Below are 20183 nucleotides of genomic sequence, written 5' to 3'. Positions count from 1 at the left end.
AAGAGAGGTAGGGGGGTTAACTTCTCCTTGAAACTGGGTGAAATAGAAGAGTGGTAGGGGATTAACTTCTCCTTGAAACTGGGTGAAATAGGAGGCAGTTAGGGGATTAACTTCTCCTTGAAACTGGGTGAAATAGGAGGCAGTTAGGGGATTAACTTCTCCTTGAAACTGGGTGAAATAGGAGGCAGTTAGGGGATTAACTTCTCCTTGAAACTGGGTGAAATAGAAGAGAGGTAGGGGGTTAACTTCTCCTTGAAACTGGGTGAAATAGAAGAGAGGTAGGAGATTAACTTCTCCTTGAAACTGGGTGAAATAGGAGGCAGTTAGGGGATTAACTTCTCCTTGAAACTGGGTGAAATAGGAGGCAGTTAGGGGATTAACTTGTCCTTGAAACTGGGTGAAATAGGAGGCAGTTAGGGGATTAGCTTCTCCTTGAAACTGGGGGAAATAGAAGAGAGGTAGGGGGTTAACTTCTCCTTGAAACTGGGTGAAATAGAAGAGAGGTAGGGGGTTAACTTCTCCTTGAAACTGGGTGAAATAGGAGGCAGTTAGGGGATTAACTTCTCCTTGAAACTGGGTGAAATAGGAGGCAGTTAGGGGATTAACTTCTCCTTGAAACTGGGTGAAATAGGAGGCAGTTAGGGGATTAACTTCTCCTTGAAACTGGGTGAAATAGAAGAGAGGTAGGGGGTTAACTTCTCCTTGAAACTGGGTGAAATAGGAGGCAGTTAGGGGATTAACTTCTCCTTGAAACTGGGAGAAATAGAAGAGAGGTAGGGGGTTGACTTCTCCTTGAAACTGGGTGAAATAGGAGGCAGTTAGGGGATTAGCTTCTCCTTGAAACTGGGTGAAATAGGAGGCAGTTAGGGGATTAACTTCTCCTTGAAACTGGGTGAAATAGGAGGCAGTTAGGGGATTAACTTCTCCTTGAAACTGGGTGAAATAGAAGAGAGGTAGGGGGTTAACTTCTCCTTGAAACTGGGTGAAATAGAAGAGTGGTAGGGGATTAACTTCTCCTTGAAACTGGGTGAAATAGGAGGCAGTTAGGGGATTAACTTCTCCTTGAAACTGGGTGAAATAGGAGGCAGTTAGGGGATTAACTTCTCCTTGAAACTGGGTGAAATAGGAGGCAGTTAGGGGATTAACTTCTCCTTGAAACTGGGTGAAATAGAAGAGAGGTAGGGGGTTAACTTCTCCTTGAAACTGGGTGAAATAGAAGAGAGGTAGGGGATTAACTTCTCCTTGAAACTGGGTGAAATAGGAGGCAGTTAGGGGATTAACTTCTCCTTGAAACTGGGTGAAATAGGAGGCAGTTAGGGGATTAACTTGTCCTTGAAACTGGGTGAAATAGGAGGCAGTTAGGGGATTAGCTTCTCCTTGAAACTGGGGGAAATAGAAGAGAGGTAGGGGGTTAACTTCTCCTTGAAACTGGGTGAAATAGAAGAGAGGTAGGGGGTTAACTTCTCCTTGAAACTGGGTGAAATAGGAGGCAGTTAGGGGATTAACTTCTCCTTGAAACTGGGTGAAATAGGAGGCAGTTAGGGGATTAACTTCTCCTTGAAACTGGGTGAAATAGAAGGCAGTTAGGGGATTAACTTCTCCTTGAAACTGGGTGAAATAGAAGGCAGTTAGGGGATTAACTTCTCCTTGAAACTGGGTGAAGCAGAAAACAATTAAGGGATTATCCTCTCCTTGATCATTTGCCAAGGACAGACTGTCGCCACAGGAATGACTTGGGGCCCAAATCTGGCTCCTGGGAGCCATAGGAATGACTTGGGGCCCATATCCAGCCCCTGGGAGCCATAGGAAGAACATGGGGTCCATATCCAGCCCCTGGGTCTCCACTTAGAACTGATCCATTAGTGGCCAAACAGGAGGCTCTTTCCCAGTTACCCCTGTGCCCCTATTCAGTGGGATATTATGCCCCCGTGACTTGCCCTTCACTCTCTTTGCTTTCTCTGCAGCTTCTCCTGTTCAACATGAGCTTGTGGTGGTGGTGAAGAAAGAGGAGGATATGAAGGAGGGAGAGGAGGGGAGCCCGGCTGTGGGGCCCCCAGACCTTACCCAGGAAAGTGACCCCATTATAAGTGAGTTACACAGAGGAAGGGAGGGTAACTGTGGGGGCAGGAAGAGAGGAAGGGAGGGTAACTGTGGGAGAGGAAGGGAGGGTAACTGTGGGAGAGGAAGGGAGGGTAACTGTGGGGGCAGGAGGAGAGGAAGGGAGGGTAACTGGGAGAGGAAGGGAGGGTAACTGTTGGGAGAGGAAGGGAGGGTAACTGTGGGAGAGGAAGGGAGGGTAACTGTTGGGAGAGGAAGGGAGGGTAACTGTGGGAGAGGAAGGGAGGGTAACTGTAGGGAGAGGAGGAGAGGAAGGGAGGGTAACTGTGGGAGAGGAAGGGAGGGTAACTGTTGGGAGAGGAGGAGAGGAAGGGAGGGTAACTGTGGGAGAGGAAGGGAGGGTAACTGTGGGGGCAGGAGGAGAGGAAGGGAGGGTAACTGTGGGAGAGGAAGGGAGGGTAACTGTGGGGGCAGGAGGAGAGGAAGGGAGGATAACTGTGGGAGAGGAAGGGAGGGTAACTGTGGGGGCAGGAGGAGTGGAAGGGAGGGTAACTGTGGGGGCCGGAGGAGAGGAAGGGAGGGTAACTGTGGGAGAGGAAGGGAGGGTGACTGTGGGGGCAGGAGGAGAGGAAGGGAGGGTAACTGTGGGGGCAGGAGGAGAGGAAGGGAGGGTAACTGTGGGAGAGGAAGGGAGGGTAACTGTGGGAGAGGGAGGGAGGGTAACTGTTGGGAGAGGAGGAGAGGAAGGGAGGGTAACTGTGGGAGAGGGAGGGAGGGTAACTGTGGTGGCAGGAGGAGAGGAGGGAAGGGTAACTGTGGGGGCAGGAGGAGAAATAATTCTTTGTCGTACCCCCTGCATGGAAGGCAGCCAATCAGCACAGAGCCAGTACCATCCTCCCCATTTGTAGGGAATCTGGGGTATCGGCCAGTACCTACCTACACTTTCCTACTTACCCCTTCAACACAGTTTGCCCCTCTGTTAGTAGAAACATACTGATTAACCTATTTTTCCCTGTGTTTAACCCCCCAGAGTGCGAGACCGTGAGTAACTGCAGCTCAGACTCTGCCCCCGAGGGAGAAGCTCAGAGACCTTGCGGCCAGTTGCCCTCGATCGGAGCCGACGGGGAGAACATGTTTCTGTTTGCCGAGGCGGCAGGACTGGCACTGAATCGGGCACTGCCCCCTGACTACTCCCTGGAGAACTCCCTGGAACTGGAGCGGTACCTGAGCACCTTCACTCACCCCGCCCTCCTCCTGAGGGACCCGCCCAGGCCGCGCAGCGAGTTCGAGCGGGGCTTCTATGAGAACTACAGCATGCACAGCAAGCAGCGACTGATGCTAATGGGGGAGAAGCGCTACCGCTGCTCGGAGTGCGGCAAAGGCTTCACCAGGAACTCCCACCTCAAGGCGCACAGGAGGATTCACACCGGCGAGCGACCGTTCAAGTGCGGCGAGTGCGACAAAACGTTCAGTGAGAACTCCCACCTGACGGTGCACCTCCGCGTCCACTCAGGGGAGAAGCGCTACAAGTGCCACGTGTGTGAGAAGAGCTTCAGCGAGAACTCCAACCTTATTGTGCACCAGCGAATCCACACCGGGGAGAAGCCCTACAAGTGCCCCGAGTGCGACATCTGCTTCAGCCAACACTCCAGCCTGGTGCGCCACCGCCGCAAACACTCGGGAGCCCGGCCCTACAAGTGCGAGGAGTGCGACAAGACCTTCAGCCAGAAGGGACATCTCAGCAACCACATTAGGACACACACCGGCGAGAGGCCCTACAAGTGCGGCGAGTGCGGCAAGTGCTTCAGTGAGCACTCACACCTTACGGGGCATCAGAAGATCCACACGGGGGAGAAGCCCTACACCTGCGACGTGTGCCACAAGAGCTTCAGCAAGATCTCCAACCTGAAGGCCCATCAGCAGATCCACACGGGCTACAGGCCATACGCGTGCACACAGTGCGGCAAGAGCTTCACCCAACATTCCACCCTGGTGCGACACCATAGGGTCCATGTGGGCAAGATGGATTCCTTCTGGCACCGAATGTACAATGACTCTACGGAGGCTAACAGGGACCCAACTTGGAGAACTGGACTTCTTCCTCAGAGTGCAGAATTCATGGAGACTATAGAGACCATAGCAAAGCTTTCCAGTGGAACCGAGGAACCTTCCTGACCCCACCAGAATGGCTTTGTGCACTGCTATGAACTCACCAAAGTGTTCCAGTGGGGAGGCAGCAGTGACTGGCCGGGTTGTTAGGTTATAGCTTTCTGTCTGTTACGGGTAGGTACTCCCACACGTGTACACAGGTATGTGCGGCTACATGTTCTACAGTCACGCTTCCCGTTCAGGCTCAGCCTCTTCTATGGAATTCAGATATTGAATGTTCCCAGGTTTTTATTGGTATTTATTGTTGCTTAATAGACTTTCCCCTTTAGCATCTATGGGAAATGTGCCCTTTAACACAGCTTTAATGCCCCTTTAATGTCAGTTGTTAGAAAGGAGCCTATATAAGGTGCCTGATGTCTCCTACAGGTCTTCAATACCCAGGAACGAGCCTATGTAGGGTGCCCAATAACTCCCACAGGTAATGGATACCCAGAAAGGAGCTTAGGCAGGGTGCCTGATGTCTCCTTAGTTCATCGATACCCAAGAACGAGCCTATATAAGGTGCCTGATGTCTCCTACAGGTCTTCAATACCCAGGAACGAGCCTATGTAGGGTGCCTGATGTCTCCTTAGTTCATCGATACCCAAGAACGAGCCTATATAAGGTGCCTGATGTCTCCTACAGGTCTTCAATACCCAGGAACGAGCCTATGTAGGGTGCCAAATAACTCCCACAGGTCATGGATACCCAGAAAGGAGCCTAGGCAGGGTGCCTGATGTCTCCTACAGGTCTTCAATACCCAGAAAGGAGCCTAGGCAGGGTGCCTGATGTCTCCTTAGTTCATCGATACCCAAGAACGAGCCTATATAAGGTGCCTGATGTCTCCTACAGGTCTTCAATACCCAGGAACGAGCCTATGTAGGGTGCCAAATAACTCCCACAGGTCATGGATACCCAGAAAGGAGCCTAGGCAGGGTTCCTGATGGCTCCTTAGCTCTTCAATACCCAGGCACGAGCCTATGTAGGGTGCCCAATAACTCCCACAGGTCATCGATACCCAGGAAGAAGCCTATGAAGGGTTCCCAATGTCTCCTACAGGTCATCGATACCCAGGAACAAGCCTAGGCAGGGTGCCCAATGTCTCCTTAGTTCATCGATACCCAGGAACGAGCCTAGGCAGGGTGCCTAATGTCTCCTTAGGTTATCAATACCCAGTAACGAGCCTATGTAGGGTGCCCAATGTCTCCTACAGGTCATTGATACCCAGGAACGAGTCTAGGCAGGGTGCCTGATGTCTCCTACAGGTCATTGATACCCAGGAACGAGCCTAGGCAGGGTGCCCAATGTCTCCTACAGGTCATTGATACCCAGGAACGAGCCTAGGCAGGGTGCCCAATGTCTCCTACAGGTCATTGATACCCAGGAACAAGCCTAGGCAGGGTGCCCAATGTCTCCTTAGTTCATCGACACCCAGGAACGAGCCTAGGCAGGGTGCCTAATGTCTCCTTAGGTTATCAATACCCAGTAACGAGCCTATGTAGGGTGCCCAATGTCTCCTACAGGTCATTGATACCCAGGAACGAGTCTAGGCAGGGTGCCTGATGTCTCCTACAGGTCATTGATACCCAGGAATGAGCCTATGTAGGGTGCCCAATGCCTCCTACAGGTCATTGATTCCCAGGAACGAGCCTAGGCAGGGTGCCCAATGTCTCCTACAGGTCATTGATACCCAGGGTGGAGCCTAGGCAGGGTGCCTGATGTCTCCTTAGTTCATCGATACCAGGAACGAGCCTAGGCAGGGTGCCTGATGTCTCCTTAGTTCATCGATACCCAGGGTGGAGCCTAGGCAGCGTGCCTGATGTCTCCTTAGTTCATCGATACCCAGGGAGGAGCCTATGTAGGGTGCCCAATGTCTCCTACAGGTAATCAATACACAGGAAAGAACCTATGTAGGGTGGCCGATGTCTCTTACAGCTCCCTGATGCCCAGGGAGGAGCCTATGTAGGGTGCCCAATGTCTCCTACAGGTAATCAATACACAGGAAAGAACCTATGTAGGGTGGCTGATGTCTCTTACAGCTCCCTGATGCCCAGGGAGGAGCCTATGTAGGGTGCCCAATGTCTCCTACAGGTAATAGATACACAAGAAAGAACCTATGTAGGGTGGCCAATGTCTCTTACAGCTCCCTGATGCCCAGGAAGGAGTCTATGAAGGGTGCCCAATGTCTCCTACAGCTCCCTGATACCCAGGAAGGAGTCTATGTAGGGTGCCTGATACCCAGGAAGGAGTCTATGTAGGGTGCCTGATACCCAGGAAGGAGTCTATGTAGGGTGCCTGGTGTCCAAGAACATTACTCCTACAGGTCGCTGGGGTTACCACTGAAGTCAGAGAATATTAGGGTACTGTGTTAGTCTAGGTACAACATACATCTTCCTAAATTAAAGCTTCCTGGCTGACAGGTATAGAATTGTCCAACCATCTGTGTGTGGGGGGGTCACTCAGTGTCACCCTGTTGGATCAGTGACATGAGTAGCTGAAAGGAATCTATGGTGGCCTTTTCTGTTGAAAGACCAATGGTACAAGCCATTTCTCAGCCCTCCCTCTATTGATAAAAAGAAGCCCCATGGGGGTCTCCGTGGACAGGAATTTGCAGTAGACTGAGTGATTGTATCATTGGGGCTCTATCATAGGATCATTGTAGTATTGTGGCTCTATCATAGGGTACCACCTCTCCAACCAATGGGTTTGTCAGGTCCCTTCCCCACCAGACCTGCCTCAGGCAAGAGTTAGTTCTGTTACTGTGAGACAGAAAGATCTCCATTGTGGGTCCTGTGAACTGGGTTTGTATAGTGGAACTGGGTTTGTATGGCCAATCAGCTGCACCCAAGCTTAATGTGGCCGTGTCCAATGGGAAGCCTTGGTGGGAGGGGGCAAGGCTGCTGCTGCCGCTATTGGACATCATTGGAGGCAGCCATGTTTGTTATCTATTATCCCAAGACTCCATGCAGTACCAAACGATGTCTCTCCGCCTATAATTGGCTTGTTTGTTACTTACCTTCTGCCATGGAGCCCAGTTGTCCCAATAACACTAATTAGTCAGTACCTAATTACATACAACTAGACAATGAATTAGGCACGAGAGAATTCCAGTCAAGTATCATGTTCCTTTCCTGGTTAGAGACAAGGGAAGTGAAGCCACAGAGAAGAAGCTGAAGATCCGGATCAGCCAGACATCGGGTCGGTTCCTCTCAGCCAAAGGTTGAACTTGATGGACTTGGGACTTACCTACTTATTTACTGCAGAAAATGAAATTCACTTTGGGGACTAAGTTAACCTTTAACCTTTGTCAATGACAAATCAGAGGGAAGATGTAAATGTGCTCAGCCTGTAGTCTTCTACTGGGTCGGCAGGTAGAGCCGTGCATCATGGGAATGAGGGATACGTGGCCTTTGTCTCTTGGGTTTGTGGCCTTTGCCCCTGAATGTGGGGAAGGCGCTGGTGCCGCTGGTTCTTTAATGGGTCACTTTGACCCTGTGTGAGCCTGTCTCTGCTCATAGATCCAACGTTACGTTATACCGGGACTCTGGGCCCGACTGTATTAAAGGGAAAGCCGGTACTGTTATACACTGGGAATGGGTCAGAACATTTGGCGCTGATTAGAAAAGAAGCAATGGCTGCACTGCTGCTCATACCACAGACTAAATGTATTTATAAATGATCCGTTCGTGGTTCAGTGGCTCATTGTGATGTTTCCTGGGAGTTGGTCGGCCGGTCCTGTGTGTATATGGGAGATTTATCCTAATGGGCCTTTAGCTGCTGGGGGGTAATCAGCCTCAGGCACCGCAGCCCAGAACTAAAGTGATCCTGTGTCTGCAGAACCATCAGAACCCCCTCGCTGCTGCCCCTTAATGCTTTGTGCCCCCCAGCACCCAGACACACACTGGCCTTCCTCATCTACCGTAACCCACCCAAATGGGGACCAGAGAACCTTGCCATCCAGCAAGCTAAAGTCAAAATGTTAAGAGACCTGCTCTACGCAGCGGTCTCCCTTCCAAGCACTGTCCGGGGCAAGCCCTGCTTAGCTTTCCAGCTCTATCAAGATCAGGTTCATTCGGGCCTCAGGTGACTTGGTGGAAATTTTTGAAATACTTTGGCAAAGTGTAAAAGTCAAGAGAGAAAACCAAAGTTGAGAAAGGCGGCACTCCCCTCCTGGTACCCCCATCTCTCTACTTTTTACTGAGGTGAAAGTGAGACCCAATCACAGTGGTACCATTGGACTATTTGGGTAGGTATTAGCTGGAACCCACATAGGGGTGAAAGTGAGACCCAATCACAGTGGTACCATTGGACTATTCGGGTAGGTATTAGCTGGAACCCACATAGGGGTGAAAGTGAGACCCAATCACAGTGGTACCATTGGACTATTCGGGTAGGTATTAGCTGGAACCCACAGAGGGGTGAAAGTGAGACCCAATCACAGTGGTACCATTGGACTATTCGGGTAGGTATTAGCTGGAACCCACAGAGGGGTCAAAGTGAGACCCAATATTCCCCCTGCCAACAGCTTCTCCCATTAAACTGCCCTAGAAACTGCTGCCATATTAACAAATTGCTCGTAACTCCCCAGGGAATGTGAATGTGCCAGTTAGGGTTCTTAGTGTCTGGAAGTCCTTGTGTCTCTGTGGAACAGGAGGTTGTGGTGCAGATACAGCCGGTAACTCACCAGGTTGCTCTGGGATCACAGTGTGCTGAGGTGGGAATATTGCAGGACATGTGCCCCTAGGTAGGGCAGACTTATTAGAGCCCTGTATCCCTGGCTTCTTCTGTTTCATAGTACTTTTTACAGGCATTTTCCCCACAAGGTGGCACTTTACAACTGGCCTGGGAATGCTGCTTGCAGTGCTGTTTGCTTCAGCGCTAGCCACATCTTCCAATGGGACCTCCAGAAAATGCTGCTCTGACATAGCCGGACATAAAATGCGGGTAATTTCTACAGGTGCCACATGGTGGCGCAGCCACTCCACAACGAGCTCTATATCTTCTCTGGCAGGCTGGGCAGTGAGGACTCCTTCCCTGTCCATGAAGCAAGAACCGAGCTGAATTGGCGACAGAGGTGCCTCCCAACGAGTTCCAAACCTGGTGCTGACTGTGTAGCAACCCTGGGGTAAACGCCTTAATAACCTTGTGTCTGCTGGGCTTTGTGGACCAATCGAGTGGGGACCCAATGTTCCCTATATCTCATAATAATACCGTCCGCAATAGGCCACCAGATTCAGCCCCCCCGGATACCAACTTCATGCCACACTCCCATGCCCAGCCATAGGGGGTTAATCCCCCCGCTGGGCCATTAACCAGGCTCAAACCATTTCCACTGGATGAGAAACTGTAAAGAACCTCTGGAGAATCTTGAGTCCAGTATTTTCTCAGCCTCATATTCTTGCTGACCATCCATAATAACAAGAGTGAGAGGAGATTGTCCGGGGGAGAAACGGTTAGAGATCGTAGGCTTAATAAGGGGCACGTGAAACACACTAAGGATTCACATCTCAGGAGGAAGCTGGAGTCAAACAGCCACTGGGTTGATCATTTACAGAATAAGAAAGGAACCAATGAACTTAGGGTGCAACTTGGGAGAAGGAATCTTGAGATGGATAATCTTGGTGAATAGTCAAATTCTGTCCCCGACACAGTACTGAGGAGAAGGTTTACACTTCCTATCAGCATAGTTATTTTGAACCAATGGAACTCAGTCTGCAGATACACGTGGGCCACATGGCCATTGGCTGCTGGAAGATCAGAAAGGAGGAGGTCTTGGGGCAAGGCTTGGAGATGTTACCATAAACAAACAGGAGAGATGATCTCCCAGTAAAAGCATGAGGAATTGTTATGAGCAAACTCTGCCCATGGGAGAATATCAGACCAGTCATACTGGGAAAGAGACACACGGCGTCTTAAAAATTGCTTAAGAGCTTAATTCACTCATTCAGCAGCTCCAGCAGGGTCCGGCAGCCCTTACTGGGCTAAAGTCAAGGAGCAGGCAGAAAGCCAGGAACTAAGCAGAAAGCCAAGAATGAAGCAGAAAGCCAAGAACGAAGCAGAAGTCAGGAACAAAACAGAAAGTCAGGAACAAAACAGAAAGTCAGGAACAAAACAGAAAGTCAGGAACAAAACAGAAAGTCAGGAATGAAGCAGAAGTCAGGAACAAAGCAGAAAGCCAGGAATGAAGCAGAAAGCCAGGAACTAAGCAGAAAGCCAAGAATGAAGCAGAAAGCCAAGAACAAAACAGAAAGTCAGGAACAAAACAGAAAGTCAGGAACAAAACAGAAAGCCAGGAACTAAGCAGAAGTCAGGAATGAAGCAGAAGTCAGGAATGAAGCACAAGTCAGGAACAAAACAGAAAGTCAGGAACAAAACAGAAAGCCAAGAATGAAGCAGAAAGCCAAGAACGAAGCAGAAGTCAGGAATGAAGCAGAAGTCAGGAACAAAACAGAAAGTCAGGAATGAAGCCGAAAGCCAAGAACGAAGCAGAAGTCAGGAATGAAGCAGAAGTCAGGAACGAAGCAGAAGTCAGGAATGAAGCAGAAGTCTGGAACAAAGCAGAAAGCCAGGAATGAAGCAAAAAGCCAGGAACGAAGCAGAAGTCAGGAACAAAGCAGAAAGCCAGGAATGAAGCAGAAGTCAGGAACAAAGCAGAAAACCAGGAAAGAAGCAGAAGTCAGGAATGAAGCAGAAGTCAGGAACAAAGCAGAAAGCCAGGAATGAAGCAGAAGTCAGGAACAAAGCAGAAAGCCAGGAATGAAGCAGAAGTCAGGAATGAAGCAGAAGTCAGGAACAAAGCAGAAAACCAGGAAAGAAGCAGAAGTCAGGAATGAAGCAGAAGTCAGGAACAAAGCAGAAAGCCAGGAATGAAGCAGAAGTCAGGAACAAAGCAGAAAACCAGGAAAGAAGCAGAAGTCAGGAACGAAGCAGAAGTCAGGAACGAAGCAGAAAGCCAGGAATGAAGCAAAAAGCCAGGAATGAAGCAGAAGTCAGGAACAAAGCAGAAAGTCAGGAACAAGGCAGAAAGCCAGGCATGAAGCAGAAGTTAAGAACGAAGCGGAAGTCAGGAACAAAGCAGAAAGTCAGGAACGAAGCAGAAAGCCAGGAACAAAGCAGAAAGCCAGGAATGAAGCAGAAGTCAGGAACAAAGCAGAAAACCAGGAAAGAAGCAGAAGTCAGGAATGAAGCAGAAGTCAGGAACGAAGCAGAAAGCCAGGAATGAAGCAAAAAGCCAGGAATGAAGCAGAAGTCAGGAACAAAGCAGAAAGTCAGGAACAAGGCAGAAAGCCAGGCATGAAGCAGAAGTTAAGAACGAAGCGGAAGTCAGGAACAATGCAGAAAGTCAGGAACGAAGCAGAAAGCCAGGAATAAAGCAGAAGTCAGGAACGAAGCAGAAAGCCAGGCATGAAGCAGAAGTTAAGAATGAAGCGGAAGTCAGGAACAAAGCAGAAAGTCAGGAATGAAGCAGAAAGCCAGGCATGAAGCAGAAGCCAGAAATGAAGCAGATGTCAGGAACAAAGTAGAAAGCCAGGAATGAAGCAGAAGTCAGGAACGAAGCAGAAAGCCAGGAATGAAGCAGAAGTCAGGAACAAAGCAGAAAGCAAGACATGAAGCAGAAGTCAGGAACGAAGCAGAAATCAGGAATGAAGCAGAAGTCAGGAACGAAGCAGAAAGCCAGGAATGGAGCAGAAGTCAGGAACGAAGCAGAAATTTAAGAACGAAGCAGAAGTCAGGAACAAAGCAGAAAGTTAAGAACGAAGCAGAAGTCAGGAACAAAGCAGAAAGCCAGGAATGAAGCAGAAGTCAGGAACGAAGCAGAAAGCCAGGAATGGAGCAGAAGTCAGGAACAAAGCAGAAAGTTAAGAACGAAGCAGAAGTCAGGAACGAAGCAGAAAGCCAGGAATGGAGCAGAAGTCAGGAACAAAGCAGAAAGTTAAGAACGAAGCAGAAGTCAGGAACAAAGCAGAAAGCCAGGAATGGAGCAGAAGTCAGGAACGAAGCAGAAAGCCAGGAATGAAGCAGAAGTCAGGAATGAAGCAGAAAGCCAGGAATGGAGCAGAAGTCAGGAACGAAGCAGAAAGTCAGGAATGAAGCAGAAGTCAGGAATGAAGCAGAAAGCCAGGAAAGAAGCAGAAGTCAGGAACAAAGCAGAAAGTTAAGAACGAAGCAGAAGTCAGGAATGAAGCAGAAGTCAGGAACGAAGCAGAAGTCAGGAATGAAGCAGAAGTCAGGAACTGGTAGATCAAGCCAAAATAGTAAATTAGATGTACCCAGGAACTTTACAGTGCGACCTATATTCAGGCATTGAAGCCGAGTCTTCAGTGTCTTTTTATTTTGAATTTTCAAAATGAAGTGCAATGCTATGACGTCATGTGGTGCATCACTATGTAGTGCTCTGACATGACAGTGTCGGCCATGGGCACCACCATCTTGGGCCAGAAGGGGAGCTCTCCTAACCAGAATGCTCCTGACAGTACCCCCTCCTCCAGGGTGGGACCACCCAGCCACCACGACCACTTAAAGATCCTCTGGAAAATTGTCCAAAAAGGGCCAATAAACTTAGGACACAATTTTGGAGAAGGAACCTTGGTGGGTAACTTTGTCCCCAATAGTGTACTGAGGAGAAGATTTGTGCTTCTTATGCGCATTGTGACAAAGATCTCTTCTTCACATTAGCTTAGTGGGACTCCAGATAACAGTCATATGGGTGACATGGTCATTAGACACATTAGACACTGGAACATCAGAAAGGAAGAACTCCTGAGAGGAAGCTTGGGGACCACAGACACTTAGGAAAGGAGATCTTCCAGTGGAGGCATGTACAGCATTGTTATGGGTGAGCTCCGCCCAAGGGAGAAGATCAGACCAATCATCCTGGGAGAAGGTTACATGACACTGAAGAAGTAACCCATTCAGCAGCCCCATTGGACTGAGGGTGACCGGCAGAAGAATTGGAAACCTTTATGGAATAAAATTCCCACTGTAAATCCATGGAGGCAAATAGTTGGGACAGTTTGGAAGGTGGCAATTCAACAATAAAATCCATGGCTAAGTGGGTCCATGTGACTGATGCCTTTTTGCACAAATGGCCGCCATACAGGGCAATATGACAAATCCATGGTCTTCTTTAAACCTGATGCCTGTCTAGTTTGCAATCGGGGGTCTGCTGAACAATACAGTGGTGAAGTATCGGTGGAACACAAGCCGTGCCCACGGGAGTGTCTGGGGCTCAGAAGGGGGAGGGGATTAAACCTGAGAAGCAAATTGCAGAAGCAGATGTATTTATTTAGCTCAGAAGATCTCTGAATTTTCCTGCATTAGGATTTACAGCGCAGTGCCGTCCCCTAGTGGCAGCGAGGGACACACCTCAGGGCAGTGCCTCCCCCTAGTGGGCAGTGAGGGACACACCTCAGGGCAGTGCCTCCCCCTAGTGGGCATTGAGGGACACACCTCAGGGCAGTGCCGTCCCCTAGTGGCAGCGAGGGACACACCTCAGGGCAGTGCCTCCCCCTAGTGGGCAGTGAGGGGCACACCTCAGGGCAGTGCCTCCCCCTAGTGGGCAGTGAGGGGCACACCTCAGGGCAGTGCCGCCCCCTAGTGGGCAGTGAGGGGCACACCTCAGGGCAGTGCCTCCCCCTAGTGGGCAGTGAGGGGCACACCTCAGGGCAGTGCCTCCCCCTAGTGGGCAGTGAGGGGCACACCTCAGGGCAGTGCCGCCCCCTAGTGGGCAGTGAGGGGCACACCTCAGGGCAGTGCCGCTCCCTAGTGGGCATTGAGGGAACACCTCAGGGCAGTGCCTCCCCCTAGTGGGCAGTGAGGGGCACACCTCAGGGCAGTGCCGCCCCCTAGTGGGCAGTGAGGGAACACCTCAGGGCAGTGCCGCCCCCTAGTGGGCAGTGTGGGACACACCTCAGGGCAGTGCAGCCCCCTAGTGGGCAGTGAGGGAACACCTCAGGGCAGTGCCGCCCCCCAGTGGGCAGTGAGGGGCACACCTCAGGGCAGTGCAGCCCCCTAGTGGGCAGTGAGGGAACACCTCAGGGCAGTGCCTCCCCCTAGTGGGCAGTGAGGGAACACCTCAGGGCAGTGCCGCCCCCTAGTGGGCAGTGAGGGGCACACCTCAGGGCAGTGCCGCCCTCTAGTGGCAGCGAGGGGCACACCTCAGGGCAGTGCCGCCCCCTAGTGGCAGTGAGGGACACACCTCAGGGCAGTGCCGCCCCCTAGTGGCAGCGAGGGGACACCTCAGGGCAGTGCCGCCCCCTAGTGGCAGCGAGGGACACGCCGCAGGGCAGTGCCGCCCCCAAGTGGGCAGTGAGGGAACACCTCAGGCAGTGCCGCTCCCTAGTGGGCATTGAGGGGCACACCTCAGGGCACTGCCGCTCCCTAGTGGGCATTGAGGGAACACCTCAGGGCGGTGCCGCCCCCTAGTGGGCAGTGAGGGGCACACCTCAGGGCAGTGCCTCCCCCTAGTGGGCAGTGAGGGGCACACCTCAGGGCAGTGCCGCCCCCTAGTGGGCAGTGAGGGGCACACCTCAGGGCAGTGCTGCCCCCTAGTGGGCAGTGAGGAGCACACCTCAGGGCAGTGCCGCTACCTAGTGGGCAGTGAGGGAACACCTCAGGGCAGTGCCGCCCCCTAGTGGGCAGTGAGGGAACACCTCAGGGCAGTGCCGCTCCCTAGTGGGCATTGAGGGAACACCTCAGGGCAGTGCCGCTCCCTAGTGGGCATTGAGGGAACACCTCAGGGCAGTGCCTCCCCCTAGTGGGCAGTGAGGGGCACACCTCAGGGCAGTGCCGCCCCCTAGTGGGCAGTGAGGGACACGCCTCAGGGCAGTGCCGCCCCCAAGTGGGCAGTGAGGGAACACCTCAGGGCAGTGCCGCTCCCTAGTGGGCAGTGAGGGGCACACCTCAGGGCAGTGCCGCTCCCAAGTGGGCATTGAGGGAACACCTCAGGGCAGTGCCGCCCCCTAGTGGGCAGTGAGAGAACACCTCAGGGCAGTGCCGCCCCCTAGTGGGCAGTGAGGGGCACACCTCAGGGCAGTGCCGCCCCCTAGTGGGCAGTGAGGGGCACACCTCAGGGCAGTGCCGCCCCCTAGTGGGCAGTGAGGGGCACACCTCAGGGCAGTGCCGCCCCCTAGTGGGCAGTGAGGGACAGACCTCAGGGCAGTGCCGCCCCCTAGTGGGCAGTGAGGGACAGACCTCAGGGCAGTGCCGCTCCCTAGTGGGCAGTGAGGGGCACACCTCAGGGCAGTGCCGCCCCCTAGTGGGCAGTGAGGGACAGACCTCAGGGCAGTGCCGCCCCCTAGTGGGCAGTGAGGGGCACACCTCAGGGCAGTGCCGCCCCCTAGTGGGCAGTGAGGGAACACCTCAGGGCAGTGCCTCCCCCTAGTGGGCAGTGAGGGAACACCTCAGGGCAGTGCCGCCCCCTAGTGGGCAGTGAGGGACAGACCTCAGGGCAGTGCCGCCCCCTAGTGGGCAGTGAGGGACAGACCTCAGGGCAGTGCCTCCCCCTAGTGGGCAGTGAGGGGCACACCTCAGGGCAGTGCCGCCCCCTAGTGGGCAGTGAGGGAACACCTCAGGGCAGTGCCTCCCCCTAGTGGGCAGTGAGGGAACACCTCAGGGCAGTGCCTCCCCCTAGTGGGCAGTGAGGGAACACCTCAGGGCAGTGCCGCCCCCTAGTGGGCAGTGAGGGAACACCTCAGGGCAGTGCCGCCCCCTAGTGGGCAGTGAGGGAACACCTCAGGGCAGTGCCTCCCCCTAGTGGGCAGTGAGGGAACACCTCAGGGCAGTGCCTCCCCCTAGTGGGCAGTGAGGGGCACACCTCAGGGCAGTGCCGCCCCCTAGTGGGCAGTGAGGGACAGACCTCAGGGCAGTGCCGCCCCCTAGTGGGCAGTGAGGGACAGACCTCAGGGCAGTGCCTCCCCCTAGTGGGCAGTGAGGGGCACATCTCAGGGCAGTGCCGCCCCCTAGTGGGCAGTGAGGGGCACACCTCAGGGCAGTGCCGCTCCCAAGTGGGCATTGAGGGAACACCTCAGGGCAGTGCCTCCCCCTAGTGGGCAGTGAGGGGCACACCTCAGTTTAGTGCCGCCCCCTAGTGGACAGTGAGGGAACACCTCAGGGCAGTGCCTCCCCCTAGTGGGCAGTGAGGGAACACCTCAGGGCAGTGCCACCCCCTAGTGGGCAGTGAGGGGCACACCTCAGGGCAGTGCCGCCCCCTAGTGGGCAGTGAGGGGCACACCTCAGGGCAGTGCCGCCCCCTAGTGGGCAGTGAGGGGCACACCTCAGGGCAGTGCCACCCCTTAGTGGGCAGTGAGGGGCACACCTCAGGGCAGTGCCGCCCCCTAGTGGGCAGTGAGGGACAGACCTCAGGTCAGTGCCGCCCCCTAGTGGGCAGTGAGGGACAGACCTCAGGGCAGTGCCGCCCCCTAGTGGGCAGTGAGGGACAGACCTCAGGGCAGTGCCGTCCCCTAGTGGGCAGTGAGGGACAGACCTCAGGGCAGTGCCGCCCCCTAGTGGGCAGTGAGGGAACACCTCAGGGCAGTGCCGTCCCCTAGTGGGCAGTGAGGGACAGACCTCAGGGCAGTGCCGCCCCCTAGTGGGCAGTGAGGGAACACCTCAGGGCAGTGCCTCCCCCTAGTGGGCAGTGAGGGACACACCTCAGGGAGGATCCCACTCGGAAATAATCACACACAGTTTTGTAGCAAAGATAAACTTTATATAACTGTAGGATACAATATCGTGTAACCCTGTAGTGGGAAACCCATGTGGTTTGAGCCAACTGCTCAGTCTCTCCCAGGGCGCAGTCTCTCCCAGGGCTCAGTCTCTCCCAGGCTCAGTCTCTCCCAGGCTCAGTCTCTCCCAGGCTCAGTCTCTCCCAGGCTCAGTCTCTCCCAGGGCGCAGTCTCTCCCAGGCTCAGTCTCTCCCAGGGCGCAGTCTCTCCCAGGGCTCAGTCTCTCCCAGGCTCAGTCTCTCCCAGGCTCAGTCTCTCCCAGGGCGCAGTCTCTCCCAGGCTCAGTCTCTCCCAGGCGCAGTCTCTCCCAGGCTCAGTCTCTTCCAGGCTCAGTCTCTCCCAGGCTCAGTCTCTCCCAGGCTCAGTCTCTCCCAGGCTCAGTCTCTCCCAGGCTCAGTCTCTCCCAGGGCGCAGTCTCTCCCAGGCTCAGTCTCTCCCAGGCTCAGTCTCTCCCAGGCCGCAGTCTCTCCCAGGCTCAGTCTCTCCCAGGCTCAGTCTCTCCCAGGCCGCAGTCTCTCCCAGGGCGCAGTCTCTCCCAGGCTCAGTCTCTCCCAGGCTCAGTCTCTCCCAGGCTCAGTCTCTCCCAGGCTCAGTCTCTCCCAGGGCGCAGTCTCTCCAGGCTCAGTCTCTCCCAGGCTCAGTCTCTCCCAGGCTCAGTCTCTCCCAGGCCGCAGTCTCTCCCAGGCTCAGTCTCTCCCAGGCTCAGTCTCTCCCAGGGCGCAGTCTCTCCCAGGCTCAGTCTCTCCAGGCTCAGTCTCTCCCAGGGCGCAGTCTCTCCCAGGCTCAGTCTCTCCCAGGCCACAGTCTCTCCCAGGCCGCAGTCTCTCCCAGGCTCAGTCTCTCCCAGGCCGCAGTCTCTCCCCGGGCGCAGTCTCTCCCCGGGCGCAGTCTCTCCCCGGGCGCAGTCTCTCCCCGGGCGCAGTCTCTCCCCGGGCGCAGTCTCTCCCAGGCTCAGTCTCTCCCAGGCTCAGTCTCTCCCAGGCCGCAGTCTCTCCCAGGCTCAGTCTCTCCCAGGCTCAGTCTCTCCCAGGCGCAGTCTCTCCCAGGGCTCAGTCTCTCCCAGGCTCAGTCCTCTCCAGGCTCAGTCTCTCCCAGGGCGCAGTCTCTCCCAGGCTCAGTCTCTCCCAGGCTCAGTCTCTCCCAGGGCGCAGTCTCTCCCAGGCTCAGTCTCTCCCAGGCCGCAGTCTCTCCCAGGCCGCAGTCTCTCCCAGGCTCAGTCTCTCCCAGGCCGCAGTCTCTCCCAGGCTCAGTCTCTCCAGGCTCAGTCTCTCCCAGGCCGCAGTCTCTCCCAGGCTCAGTCTCTCCCAGGCCGCAGTCTCTCCCAGGCTCAGTCTCTCCCAGGCTCAGTCTCTCCCAGGCCGCAGTCTCTCCCAGGGCTCAGTCTCTCCCAGGCTCAGTCTCTCCCAGGCTCAGTCTCTCCCCAGGGCTCAGTCTCTCCCCGGGCGCAGTCTCTCCCCGGGCGCAGTCTCTCCCAGGCTCAGTCTCTCCCCGGGCTCAGTCTCTCCCCGGGCTCAGTCTCTCCCCGGGCGCAGTCTCTCCCCGGGCGCAGTCTCTCCCCGGGCGCAGTCTCTCCCCGGGCGCAGTCTCTCCCAGGCTCAGTCTCTCCCCGGGCGCAGTCTCTCCCCGGGCGCAGTCACACACTCCCCTTGTTCAGTTCCGTGCTGGCAAAGTCCCTTCCCCAGAGCTCTTTCAGTTCCCCCAGGTAGCGCTACCTGCCCCAAAGTACCCCTCCCTTTGGCTAGGCAGTTGCTCCCATGTAGCAGGCCCTCACACAGGGGCCACACACAGGGGCCACACACAGGGGCCACACACAGGGGCCACACACAGGGGCCACACACAGGGGCCACACACAGGGGCCACACACAGGGCCCACACACAGGGGCCACACACAGGGGCCACACACAGGGCCCACACACAGGGGCCACACACAGGGGCCACACACAGGGGCCACACACAGGGCCCACACACAGGGGCCACACACAGGGGCCACACACAGGGGCCACACACAGGGGCCACACACAGGGGCCACACACAGGGCCCACACACAGGGGCCACACACAGGGCCCACACACAGGGGCCACACACAGGGCCCACACACAGGGGCCACACACAGGGGCCACACACAGGGGCCACACACAGGGCCCACACACAGGGGCCACACACAGGGGCCACACACAGGGCCCACACACAGGGGCCACACACAGGGCCCACACACAGGGGCCACACACAGGGGCCACACACAGGGGCCACACACAGGGGCCACACACAGGGCCCACACACAGGGGCCACACACAGGGGCCACACACAGGGGCCACACACAGGGCCCACACACAGGGGCCACACACAGGGCCCACACACAGGGGCCACACACAGGGCCCACACACAGGGGCCACACACAGGGGCCACACACAGGGGCCACACACAGGGCCCACACACAGGGGCCACACACAGGGCCCACACACAGGGGCCACACACAGGGCCCACACACAGGGGCCACACACAGGGGCCACACACAGGGGCCACCACCAGAGATAACCAGTCACTAGTAGCTTAGCAGCCTCCCTCCTTAGGGTCTGAAACACCAATGCCAGACAGAGTACAGTTACTCACAGTTCTGGTGTCTCTCTCTCAAGTGCTGGCAAACCAACAGGGGCCCCTTTATAAGCTGCTGGGCCCCCCCTGATGTTTGGCTCCAACCCTAGGCACGCCCCTAGCCACGCCCCTAGCCACGCCCCCTCTCTCCCAACAGTGCACTGGGGCAGCCAGAGACAGTACCAGTGACCCCCTCCTCTCTGTACCAGTGAGTCCAGTTGCTTTACCCCTATTCCCAATAGACACCCTGAATGAATTGAACCTTCTCAGACAGTGTATGAAGAGTTGGGGCAATTAATTAGACCCCCTGTGCCCTGAGTGCACAAAGATACAAGGGGGGGCCAAGGATTTGCCTATAAAGTTGGAAATCACTAAATCCACAGATCTGGGATTTGGCAGAAGAAACAATAAAAGACTGAACCCAGAAACAAATCTGAACCCTAATTCTGTTGGTTAGAACCCCCCCCACACAAACTGTTCCCCGACTTCCCCTGATTCTTCTGCTTCTTATTCTTCTTAGCGCCCCCCATTGTCTAAACGCTACTCCCCCTACAGGTTTAGGGGTACAGCACCCAAACTCCCCACACTTCTTCGCCCTATAGCGGAGCAGGCTGCTTGTGCTTTTCTAAGTGATCCCGCCCCCCGTCTTTTTGTGGCGCC

General features: G+C 54.8%; 1 protein-coding gene across 2 annotated transcripts in view; it reads left to right on the top strand.

The window, feature by feature from the left end:
* LOC100488076 (zinc finger protein 436-like) overlaps positions 1-7898 on the top strand; it is a 53688-nt gene extending 45790 nt beyond the window's left edge. Inside the window, exons 6-8 of one of the 2 annotated variants that reach the window (XR_004222658.1) lie at positions 1965-2087; positions 3089-4573; positions 4729-7898. Coding sequence is in view for 1 of the 2 variants with exons in the window: in XM_031901965.1 (XP_031757825.1) it covers positions 1965-2087; positions 3089-4233 (1268 nt within the window). In the remaining variant the exon portion in view is untranslated. Of the gene's footprint in view, positions 1-1964; positions 2088-3088 lie in introns of both variants that reach the window. The other variant, XM_031901965.1, reaches the window with a different exon arrangement.
* The last annotated feature ends 12285 nt before the right edge of the window (positions 7899-20183 follow it).

This window comes from Xenopus tropicalis, chromosome 5 (genome assembly GCF_000004195.4).
Source record: "Xenopus tropicalis strain Nigerian chromosome 5, UCB_Xtro_10.0, whole genome shotgun sequence".
Classification (NCBI taxonomy): domain Eukaryota; kingdom Metazoa; phylum Chordata; class Amphibia; order Anura; family Pipidae; genus Xenopus; species Xenopus tropicalis.
The sequence above is the reverse complement of the archived record's forward strand: the minus strand, read 5'-3'. Positions and strand labels throughout refer to the sequence as shown.